The sequence below is a fragment of the Agelaius phoeniceus genome, unplaced genomic scaffold, assembly GCF_051311805.1.
Source record: "Agelaius phoeniceus isolate bAgePho1 unplaced genomic scaffold, bAgePho1.hap1 Scaffold_416, whole genome shotgun sequence".
Taxonomy (NCBI): Eukaryota; Metazoa; Chordata; class Aves; order Passeriformes; family Icteridae; genus Agelaius; species Agelaius phoeniceus.
Window position 1 is genome coordinate 19182 of NW_027509994.1, and position 12472 is coordinate 31653.

General features: G+C 54.8%; 1 protein-coding gene across 1 annotated transcript in view; it reads right to left on the reverse strand.

The window, feature by feature from the left end:
• LOC143693231 (uncharacterized) overlaps positions 1-12472 on the reverse strand; it is a gene marked incomplete at its 5' end in the record, with an annotated part of 45499 nt that continues 33027 nt past the window's right edge. Inside the window, 6 exon segments of the mRNA XM_077173220.1 lie at positions 1-2847; positions 2916-3425; positions 3660-4270; positions 4302-5452; positions 5517-5917; positions 9928-10045. Coding sequence (XP_077029335.1) covers positions 1-2847; positions 2916-3425; positions 3660-4270; positions 4302-5452; positions 5517-5917; positions 9928-10045 — 5638 coding nt within the window.

Below are 12472 nucleotides of genomic sequence, written 5' to 3' on the forward strand. Positions count from 1 at the left end.
TCAGATTCCCATGGATGTGAGCTCCATGGCCGCCCCTCCCCCCCCTTTCCTGGCCGCCGCCCCTCCCCCCGCGCCCCCCCTGCCCCCCATCTCTGCGCCCCCGCCCCCACCCTCGCCCATCCTGAGGGTGACGAGCGCCGAGCCCAGCGCGGCCCTGGGGGGACCCCCGGGCCCCCCCGGCAGCTGCAGCAGCAGCGTCGCCACCGCGGCCACGCCGTCCTCGGTCGGCTCCAACGTCACCGGCCCCGCCCCCGGCCACGCCCTGCCTGGCCCCGCCCCCCACCTGGGTAACCCCGCCCCCCTCCTGGGTAGCCCCGCCCCGGATTTGAGGGGTCCCGGCAGAGTTTTCGGGGGGTTCTGGTGGGAGGAGCGGGGATTTTGGGGGTCCGAAGGGGAGGTTTGGGGGTTGAAGTGGGGATTTTGGGGGGCCCCGAGGGGATTTTGGGGGTCGGAAGGGGAAATTTTGGGGTCCAAAGAGGAAATTTTGGGGTCCAAAGGGGAAATTTTGGGGTCCAAACAGGAAATTTTGGGGTCCCGGACAGGATTTTGGGGGTCCAAAGGGGAAATTTTGGGGTCCAGAGTTGACGCTTGGTGGCCAAAACGAGAATTTTGGGGGTCCAGAGGTGAAATTTTGGGGTCCCGGAGAGGATTTTGGGGGTCCAGAGGTGAAATTTTGGGGTCCCGGAGAGGATTTTGGGGGTCCAGAGGTGAAATTTTGGGGTCCCGGAGAGGAATTTGGGGGTCCAAAGGTGAAATTTTGGGGTCCAAAGGTGAAATTTTGGGGTCCAGAGGTGAAGTTTGGCGGAAACGAAGATTTTGGGGCTCCAAATTGGAATTTTGGGGCTCCCGGAGAGGATTTTGGGGGTTCCGAGGTTGGGCTTGACAATTTGGGGGAAGATTTTGGCAATTTTGGGGCTCCACGGGCGAATTTTGGGGGCCCAGCTCCAAATCTTGGCGGCCAAACCTCGAATTTTGGGTGCCCGGCCCCAAATTCCTCTCCCCGACCCCAGAACTTTGATGTCCACCTCCAGAACCTTGGAAACCCCCAAAATTTTGATTTCCACCCCCAAAATTTTGATTTCCACCCCCAAAATTTTGATTTCCGCCCTCCAAATTTTGGTAAGCCCCAAAATTTTGATTTCCGCCCCTGGAATTTTGATTTCCACCTCCAGAACTTTGGTAACCCCCAAAATTTTGATGACCCCCAAAATTTGGATCTCCACCTCCATGACTTTGATGTCCACCTCCAGAACTTTGATTTCCACCACCCAAATTTTGATAACCTCCAAAACTTTGATTTCCACCTCCATAATTTTGATCTCCACCTCCAAAATTTTGATGTCCACCTCGAGAACCTTGATGACCACCCAAATTTTGATGTCCACCTCCAGAACTTTGATTTCCACCACCCAAATTTTGATAACCCCCAAAATTTTGATCTCCACCTCCAAAATTTTGATGACCCCCATAACTTTGATCTCCACTTCCATAACTTTGATGTCCACCTCCAGAACTTTGATTTCCACCTCCAGAACCTTGGTAACCCCCAAAATTCTGATGACCTCCAGAACTTTGATGTCCACCTCCGTAACTTTGATTTCCACCTCCAGAACCTTGGTAACCCCCAGAACTTTGATCTCCATCTCCATAACTTGGATGTCCACCTCCAAAATTTTGATGTCCTCCATAATTTTGATGTCCACCCCCATAACTTTGATGTCCACCTCCAGAACTTTGATTTCCACCCCCAGAACCTTGGTAACCTCCAAAATTCTGATGTCCACCTCCATAACTTTGATGTCCTCCATAACTTTGATCTCCACCTCCATAATTTTGATTTCCACCTCCAGAACTTTGGTAACCTCCATAATTTTGATGTCCACCTCCAAAATTTTGATGTCCACCTCCATAACTCTGATGTCCTCCATAACTCTGGTGTCCACCTCCATAACTCTGGTGTCCACCTCCATAACTCTGGTGTCCACCTCCATAACTCTGGTGTCCACCTCCATAACTCTGATGTCCTCCATAACTTTGATGTCCACCTCTAGAACTTTGATGTCCTCCATAACTCTGGTGTCCACCTCCATAACCCTGGTGTCCACCTCCCTGGCCCTGGTTCCCGGCGCTCCTGGCTCCCACCTCCTCCGGCCGGCCCTGGTGGTGGCCCCAGCAGGGCTGGAAGCAGACAGTGACCCTGGCGAAGGGCCTGGCCGCCATCTTGGACATCTCCTGCCGGTGGCGGCGCCGCTCGTGCCGCGCGTCCAGGCCCTGCTTGGCCTTCCAGAGCAGCACGCAGACGGCCAGGAAGAGGAAGAAGCACGAGAAGAAGACCGAGAAGAAGACAAAGAGGTCGATGTGCGCCTGGTCCTGCCGGAAGAAGAGGAGGCCCTGAGAAGGTTCCGGGCCGCCCAGCACCAGCAGGTAGAACCTGGTGGACTTGAGGGGGTGGCCCTGGTGGGGGTAGGTGAGGACCAGGCGGTCGCGGACGCCGCGCACCACCAGGGCGGGCACGGGGTGGGAGATGGTCAGGTAGGTCACCAGGCCCTGGGCGCGTTCCTCCAGGAGAGCGGGGGCGCCGGGGCTCGGGGAGGGGCCCTCCGGGGGTCTGGGGTGGGGCGTGGGGACAACCAGGGCGGGCTGGGGGCTACCGAGGCCTCTGGGGTCATCTGAGTGACCACCAAAACCAGTTTGGCCACCAAAATCACCTCTGGGGCTACCAAGGGCTCTGGGGTCATTGGAGTGACCGGAGTGACCACCGAAATCACCTCTGGGGCCACCAAAGGTTCTGGGGTCATCACCTTGACCAGTGTGACCACCTTGACCAGTATGACCACTCAGGTGGGTCTGGGGGCCACCAAAGGTTCTGGGGTCATCACCTTGACCATGATGACCGGTGTGGCCACCAAAATCACCTCTGGGGCTACCAAGGGCTCTGGGGTCATCAGCTTGACCATCCTGACCATCATGAACACCTTGACCAGTTTGGCCACCCAGGTGGGTTTGGGGGCCACCAAAAGCTCTGGGGTCATCAGCTTGACCCTCATGACCACCATGACCAGTTTGGCCACCAAAATCACCTCTGGGGCCACCAAGGACTCTGGGGTCATCCGAGTGACCAGAGGGACCGGAGTGACCACCATGACCAGTTTGGCCACTGAAATCACCTCTGGGGCTACCAAGGGCTCTGGGGTCATCAGCTTGACCAGTGTGACCACCTTGACCAGTGTGACCACCGAGGTGGCTTTGGGGGCTACCAAGGGCTCTGGGGTCATCACCTTGACCAGTAAAACCAGTATGACCAGTTTGGCCACCCAAGTGGCTTTGAGGGCCACCAAAGGTTCTGGGGTCATTGGAGTGACCATCATGACCAGTTTGGCCACCAAAATCACCTCTGGGGCCACCAAAGGTTCTGGGGTCATCAGCTTGACCAGTAAAACCAGTATGACCAGTTTGGCCACCCAGGTGGGTCTGGGGGCTACCAAAGGTTCTGGGGTCATCAGCTTGACCAGTGTGACCAGTGTGACCACTTTGGCCACTCAGGTGGGTTTGGGGGCCACCGAGGGCTCTGGGGTCATCTGAGTGACCAGTAAAACCAGTATGACCAGTCTGGCCACCCAGGTGGGTCTGGGGGCTACCAAAGGTTCTGGGGTCATCACCTTGACCATCCTGACCATCATGAACACCTTGACCAGTTTGGCCACCCAGGTGGGTCTGGGGGCTACCAAAGGCTCTGGGGTCATCAGCTTGACCAGTGTGACCAGTGTGACCAGTTTGGTCACCGAAATCACCTCTGGGGCCACCAAAGGTTCTGGGGTCATCAGAGTGACCAGAGGGACCAGTGTGACCTCCAAGGTGGCTTTGGGGGCCACCAAAACTTCTGGGGTCATCCGAGTGACCACCATGACCAGTTTGGCCACCAAAGGTTCTGGGGTCATCACCTTGACCATCGTGACCAGTATGACCAGTATGGCCACCCAGGTGGGTCTGGGGGCCACCAAAGGTTCTGGGGTCATCACCTTGACCAGTGTGACCAGTATGACCGGTTTGGCCACCCAAGTGGCTTTGAGGGCCACCAAAGGTTCTGGGGTCATTGGAGTGACCACCATGACCACTTTGGCCACTGGGATTGGCTCCTGGACCACCAAAAGCTCTGGGGTCATCACCTTGACCAGTGTGACCAGTGTGACCAGTTTGGCCACCAAAGTCACCTCTGGGACCTCCAGTTTGCCCAGTTTGGCCACCGGGAGCAGCTCCAGGACCTCTGGAACTTCCGGGGTCACCGGTGGGAGCAGCCCCACCATCAGCAGGGCCACCAAAGGTCCCAAAGGGGCCACCAAAGGTCCCAAAGGTGCCACCATCGTTGGTTCCAGTGCCACCAAAGGTCCCAAAGGTGCCACCACCAATTCCTGAGGTCCCAAAGGTGCCACCACCAATCCCACCAGTCCCAAAGGTGTCACCAGCAGTTCCTGAAGATCTGAAGGTGCCACCACCACCACCACCACCAAAGGTCCCAAAGGTGTCACCACTGGTCCCAAAGGTGCCACCGCCCCCTCCAAAGGTGTCACCACCAATTCCTGAGGTCCCAAAGGTGTCACCACCACCTCCTGAGGACCTCAAGGTGCCACCACCACCACCGAAGGTCCCAAAGGTGTCACCACCAATTCCTGAGGTCCCAGAGGTGCCACCACCAGCACCAAAGGTCCCAAAGGTGTCACCACCAGCAGTTCCTGAAGATCTGAAGGTGCCACCACCACCAGCACCAACCCCTCCTTGATGGCCACCACTGAAGGTCCCAAAGGTGCCACCACCACCAAAGGTCCCAAAGGTGTCACCATCACCTCCTGAAGACCTCAAGGTGTCACCAGCAGTTCCTGAGGACCTCAAGGTGCCACCACCGAAGGTCCCAAAGGTGCCACCACCACCAAAGGTCCCAAAGGTGTCACCATCACCTCCTGAAGACCTCAAGGTGTCACCACCAGTTCCCGAAGACCTCAAGGTGCCACCACCACCACCACCTTGATGATCACCACCGAAGGTCCCAAAGGTGTCACCACCACCTCCTGAGGACCTCAAGGTGCCACCACCACCACCACCACCACTGAAGGTCCCAAAGGTGCCACCGCTGGTCCCAAAAGTGTCACCACCAGCTCCTGAGGACCTCAAGGTGCCACCACCACCACCAAAGGTCCCAAAGGTGTCACCACCAGCAGTTCCTGAAGATCTGAAGGTGCCACCACCACCAGCACCAACCCCTCCTTGATGGCCACCACTGAAAGTCCCAAAGGTGCCACCACTGGTCCCAAAAGTGTCACCATCACCTCCTGAAGACCTCAAGGTGCCACCACCACCACCACCACCACTGAAGGTCCCAAAGGTGCCACCACTGGTCCCAAAGGTGTCACCACCACCTCCTGAGGACCTCAACGTGCCACCACCACCACCACCACCACTGAAGGTCCCAAAGGTGCCACCACTGGTCCCAAAGGTGCCACCACTGGTCCCAAAGGTGTCACCACCACCTCCTGAGGACCTCAAGGTGCCACCACCACCACCACCACCACCACCACCGGTCCCGAAGGTCCCCGAGGCGGCCCCGGGCGCCTGCACCCGCACGCGGGTGGCGCCCCGTGCCCGGCTCCACGTCCACGGCGAAGGTGTCGTAGGCGGTGGCCACGTAGAGGTCGACGGCGCCGAAGGTGACGTCCAGGGTGACGCGGATGTCCACGTTGGTGAACTTGGGCTGGACGGCGAAGGGCACCGAGCGGCCGGGGGGCAGCGGGCGGCGCTGGGGCGGTGGGAAGCAGTGGCTCTGGGACACGGGGTCCAGGCAGTACTCCTGCTCCACCGACAGCAGGCGGTAGCACTGCTGGCCACCAACCGGGTGGCCCTGGAAGGAGTCGCGGCACTTGGAGCACTGTGGGGACACCAAAAATGACATGGTTGAGGTCATGGAGGTCATGGAAATCACTGAGATGGAGCTCAGGCCATGCTGGTGGCAGCAGAACCTCGAGGAACCTGGTGGGTTCCATCCCTACGTCCCCACCACAAAACCCTGGAGAAGCGTCTGGCATTTGAGGACACCCAGGAGATGTCAAAATGTCATGGTCAGGGTCATGGAGGTCATGGGGATGATTGAAGTTCACTTTAAAGCACCCTGGGGGCAGAAGAACCTTGAGGAACCATGGTGGGTTCCATCCCTACGTCCCCACCAGGGTGGCCCTGGAAGGAGTCGCGGCACTTGGAGCACTGTGGGGACATCAAGAATGACATGGTTGAGGTGATGGAGGTCATGGAGATGATTGAAGTTCACTTTAGAGCACCCTAGTGGCAGCAGAACCTCAAGGAACCTTTGTGGGTTCCATCCCTATGTCCCCACCAGAACATCTTAGAGAAAGTTCTGGCCCTTGGAGCACAGTGGGGACATCAAAAATGTCATGGTTGAGGTCATGGAGGTCATGGAGATGATTGAAGTTCACTTTAGAGCACCCTGATGGCAGAAGAACGCTGAGGAACCATGGTGGGTTCCATCCCTACGTCCCCACCAGAACATCTTAGAGAAGGTTCTGGCATTTGAGGACACCCAGGAGATGTCAAAGTGTCATTGTTGAGGTCATGGAGGTCACTGAAGTCATTGGGATTGAGATCAGAGCACCCTGGTGGCAGAAGAACCTTGAGGAACCATGGTGGGTTCCATCCCTACGTCCCCACCAGAACATCTTTGAGAAGGTTTTGGCATTGGGAGCACTGTGGGGACATCAAAAATGTCGAGGTTGAGGTCATGGAAATGATTGAAGTTCACTTTAAAGCACCCTGGGGGCAGAAGAACCTCGAGGAACCTGGTGGGTTCCATCCCTACGTCCCCACCACAAAACCCTGGGGAAGGTTCTGGCCCTTGGAGGATTGTGGGGACATGGAAAATGTCGTGGTCAGGGTCGTGGAGGTCATTGGGATTGAGATCAAAGCACCCTGGTGGCAGCAGAACCTTGAGGAACCATGGTGGGTTCCATCCCTACGTCCCTACCAGAACACCCTGGGGAAGGTTCTGGTACTTGGAGCACTGTGGGGACATCAAGAATGACGTAGTTGAGGTGATGGAGATCATGGAGATGATTTAAGTTCACTTTAGAGCACCCTGGTGGCAGCAGAACCTTGAGGAACCTGGTGGGTTCCATCCCTACGTCCCCACCAGAACCCCCTGGAGAAGGTTCTGGCCCTTGGAGCACTGTGGGGACAGCGACGGTGCCATGGTTGAGCTCAGGTGTCCCCAGGTGCCCCCAGCTGTGCCCAACTTCCCAATTTCCCCTCCAAAACCCCAAATTTCCATCGATTTTCACCCAATTTTCACTGAATTTCCCCCCATTTTCTGCCTCCCAGCTGTGCCCAGCTGCCCCCAGCTGTGCCCAGCTGTGCCCAGGTGAGTGCTCAGGTGCCCCAAGGTGCCCCCAGGTGTCCTCAGGATCTCCCTGGGTGCCCCCAGGTGCCCCAAGCTTTGCCCAACTTCCCCTCCAAAACCCCAAATTTCCATCGATTTTCCCCAAATTTTCCCCGATTTCCCCCCATTTTCTCCCTCCCAGGTGTGCCCAGGTGTCCTCAGGATCTCCCTGGGTGCCTCCAGGTGTGCCCAGGTGTGCCCAGGTGCCCCCAGCTGTACCCAGGTGTGCCCAATTTCCCCTCCAAAACCCCAAATTTCCATCGATTTTCACCCAATTTTCACCGAATTTTCCCCAATTTCCCCCCAATTTTCTCCCTCCCACCTGTGCCCAGGTGCCCCCAGGATCTCCCTGGGTGCCTCCAGGTGTGCCCAGGTGTGCCCAGGTCTATTTTGGCTGTCCCCAGGTGCTCCCAGCTGTGCCCAGGGGGGCCCAACTTCCCCTCCAAAACCCCAAATTTCCATCGATTTTCACCCAATTTTCACCAATTTCCCCCCAATTTTCTCCCTCCCACCTGTGCCCAGGTGAGTGCTCAGGTGCCCCAAGGTGCCCCCAGGTGCCCCCAAGATCTCCCTGGGTGCCCCCAGGTGCCCCCAAATTTCCCCTCCAAAACCCCAAATTTCCATCAATTTTCCCCAAATTTTCCCCAAATTTTCACCAATTTCCCCCCAATTTTCTCCCTCCCAGGTGCCCCCAGCTGTGCCCCAGGTGTGCCCAGGTGTCCTCAAGGATCTCCCTGGGTACCTCCAGGTGTGCCCAGGTATCCCCAATTTCCCCTCCAAAACCCCAAATTTCCATCGATTTTCACCCAATTTTGACCGAATTTTCCCCAAATTTCCCCCAATTTTCTCCCCCCCAGGTGCCCCAGCTGTGCCCCAGCTGTGCCCATGTATGTCCCAGGTGTGCCCAGGTCCCCCCAGGTGCCCTCAGGATCTCCCTGGGTACCTCCAGGTGTGCCCAACTTCCCCTCCAAAACCCCCAAATTTCCATCGATTTTCACCCAATTTTCTCCCTCTCAGTCGTGCCCAGGTGCCCCCAGGTGTGCCCAGGTCCCCCCAGGTGCCCCCAGCCGTGCCCAGGTGCGCCCAAATTTCCCCTCCAAAACCCCCAAATTTCCATCGATTTTCCCCAAATTTTCCCCCATTTCCCCCCAATTTTCTCCCTCCCAGCTGTGCCCAGCTGCCCCCAGCTGTGCCCAGGTGTGCCCAGGTGAGTGCTCAGGTGCCCCCAGGTATCCCCAGGTGTCCTCAGGATCTCCCTGGGTGCCCCCAGTTGCCCCAAGCTTTGCCCAATTTCCCCTCCAAAACCCCAAATTTCCATCGATTTTCCCCAAATTTTCACCAAATTTCCCCCAATTTTCTCCCTCCCAGCTCTGCCCAGGTGCCCCCAGCTGTGCCCTCAGGTGTGCCCAGGTATCCCCAGGTCCCCCCAGGTGCCCCCAGCCATGCCCAGGGGTGCCCAATTTCCCCTCCAAAACCCCAAATTTCCATTGATTTTCACCCAATTTTCACCAATTTCCCCCCATTTTCTCCCTCCCAGCTGTGCCCAGGTGCCCCCAGCTGTGCCCAGGTGTGTCCCACGTGCCCCCAGGTGCCCCCAGGTGTGCCCAGGTGTCCTCAAGGATCTCCCTGGGTACCTCCAGGTGTCCCCAGGTGCCCCCAGCCGTGCCCAGGGGTGCCCAACTTCCCTCCAAAACCCCAAATTTCCATCGATTTTCACCCAATTTCCCCCCATTTTCTCCCTCCCAGCTGTGCCCAGGTGAGTGCTCAGGTGCCCCAAGGTGCCCCCAGGTGCGTCCCAAGTATCCCCAGGTGTCCTCAGGATCTCCCAAGGTCCCCCCAGGGGTGCCCAATTTCCCCTCCAAAGCCCCAAATTTCCATCGATTTTCCCCAAATTTCCCCCAATTTTCTCCCTCCCAGCTGTGCCCAGGTGCCCCCAGGTATCCCCAGGTGTCCTCAGGATCTCCCTGGGTACCCCCAGGTGTGCCCAACTTCCCCTCCAAAACCCCAAATTTCCATCGATTTTCACCCAATTTTCACCAATTTTCCCCCAATTTTCTCCCTCCCAGCTGTGCCCAGGTGCCCCCAGGTGTGCCCAGGTGTCCTCAGGATCTCCCTGGGTACCCCCAGGTGTGCCCAGGTATTCCCAGGTGCCCCCAGCCGTGCCCAGGGGTGCCCAATTTCCCCTCCAAAACCCCAAATTTCCATCGATTTTCACCCAATTTTTACCAAATTTTCACCAATTTCCCCCAATTTTCTCCCTCCCAGGTGCCCCAGCTGTGCCCCAGCTGTGCCCATGTATGTCCCAGGTGTGCCCAGGTCCCCTCAGCATCTCCCTGGGTACCTCCAGGTGTGCCCAATTCCCCTCCAAAACCCCAAATTTCCATCGATTTTCACTGAATTTCCCCCAATTTTCTCCCTCCCAGCTGTTCCCAGGTGCCCCAGCTGTGTCCAGCTGTGCCCCAGGTGTGCCCAGGTGTGCCCAGCTGTGTTACCTGGTGTCTGTAGCACTCCCTGCGCTCGGGGCAGGCTCCGCTCTCGGTGTTGTTCTGGCAGGGGCACCCGGTGCCGTCCAGTTCATTGCAGGTATCGGCGTGGCCGTTGCACTGGCACCTGCCCACACCTCAAACACCTCAACAACTTTGCCCAATGTTGGCCAAAATTTTCCCAAAATTTCCCCAATTTTCCCCAAATTTTTCTACCATTTTTCACAATTTTTCCCATTTTTTCCGGAATTTTTTCTCAATTTTTTCCTATTTTTCCCAATTTTTTCTCCATTTTTTTCCTCAATATTTTCCCAAATTTTCCCCAATTTTTGCAAAATCTTTCCGAATTTTTTCCTCAAATTTTCCCCATTTCTCCCAATTTTTCTTGCATTTCCCCTCAATTTTCGCAGATTCTTCCCAATTTTTATCCCAATTTTTCCCCATTTTTTTCCCATTTTTTCCCCAGTTTTCACTCAAATTTTCCTATTTTTTCCCAATTTTTTCACTTTTTTTTTTCCCATTTTTCCCCCATTTCCCCATAATTTTCCCCAATTTTTCCCATTTTCCCCATTTTTGGCAGACCCGTCCAGCTCATTGCAGGTGTCGGCGTGGCCGTTGCACTGGCACCTGCCCACACCTCAAACACCTCAAAACCCCCTCAAAAACTTTGCCCAAAATTTCCCCAATTTTCCCCCAAAATTGTCCCCATTTTCCCCAAATTTTTCTACAATTTTTCCCAAATTTTTTCTCAATTTTTTTCCCATTTTTCCCCGAATTTTCCCGGAATTTTCCCCCCAGTTTTTTCCAAAATTTTCCCCAATTTTTGCAAAATTTTCCCCAAAATTTTCCCAATTTTTTCCTTTTTTTTTCCCACATTTTCCCCAATTTTCGCAAATTTTTTCCAATTTTTTCTCAAATTTCCCCTCAATTTCTCTCCCACTTTTCTCCCATTTTCCCCCCAATTTCCCAAAATTTTTCCAATTTTTTCCCCATTTTTCCCCAATTTTTCCCCAATTTCCCCCAATTTTTTCTTAAATTTTCCCATATTTTCCAATTTTTTTCCCAATTTTTCCCTGATTTTTCTCCCATTTTTCTCCTGTTTTCCCCATAATTTTCTCCAATTTTTCTCCCAAATTTTCCCCAATTTCCCCCCCAGGTGTGTTTCTCACCTGGTGCAGGTGCCATCCAGCATGAAGTACCCTGTCCTGTAGGTGTCACACCTGTCCCCTTCCCAGGTGTCCCCAAATTCTCAATTTCCCCCCAACTTTCCTCAATTTTTCACTGATTTTCCTCAAATTTTCACAGATTTTTCCACAATTTTCCCCTCCCAGGTGTCCCCACACCTGTCCCAGGTGTCCTGCAGGTGTCTCATCTGTCCCATCCCAGGTGTCCCCAAATTCTCAATTTTTCACCCATTTTCCCCCAATTTTCCCCCAATTTTCTCAAATTTTCACTGATTTTAACCTCCCAGGTATCACACCTGTCCCATCCCCAGGTATCCCCAAATTGTCAATTTTTCACCCATTTTCCTCAAATTTTCACCAATTTTCCCCCAATTTTCCCTGATTTTCCTCAAATTTTCATTTCCCACCTGTGTCCCAGGTGTTCCCACACCTGTCCCAGCTGTCCCCATACCTGTCCCCTTCCCAGGTGTCCCCAAATTCTCAATTTTTCACCAATTTTCCTCAAATTTTCACCGATTTTTCCCAAATTTTCTCTGATTTTCCCCAATTTCCCCCCCAGGTGTGTCCCTCACCTGGTGCAGGTGCCATCCAGCATGAAGTCACCTGTCCTGCAGGTGTCACACCTGTCCCCTCCCCAGATGTCCCCAAATTCTCAATTTTTCACCCATTTTCCTAAAATTTCCACCGATTTTCCTCAAATTTTCCCCAATTTTTCCCAAATTTTTCCCAAATTTTCCTCAATTTCCCCCCCAGGTGTGTCCCAGGTGTCCCCACACCTGTCCCAGGTGTCCCCATACCTGTCCCCTCCCCAGGTGTCCCCAGGTGTCCCCAAATTCTCAATTTTTCACCGATTTTCCTCAATTTTTCACCGATTTTTCCCAAATTTTCACCAATTTTCCCCCAATTTTTCACCAATTTCCTCCCCAGGTGTGTCCCAGGTGTCCCCATACCTGTCCCAGGTGTCCCCATACCTGTCCCAGGTGTCACACCTGTCCCCTTCCCAGGTGTCCCCCGGTGTCCCCAAATTCTCAAATTTTCACCGATTTTCCTCAAATTTCCACCGATTTTTCCCAATTTTTCCCCAATTTTCCCCCCAGGTGTGTGTCTCACCTGGTGCAGGTGCCATCCAGCATGAAGTCACCTGTCCTGCAGGTGTCACACCTGTCCCCTCCCCAGATGTCCCCAAATTCTCAATTTTTCACCCATTTTCCTCAAATTTTCACCGATTTTCCTAAATTTTCACCAATTTTCCTCAAATTTTCACAGATTTTTCCCCAATTTTTCCCTCCCAGGTGTCCCCACACCTGTCCCAGGTGGGTCCCAGGTGTCTCCACACCTGTCCCCTTCCCAGGTGTCCCCAGGTGTCCCCA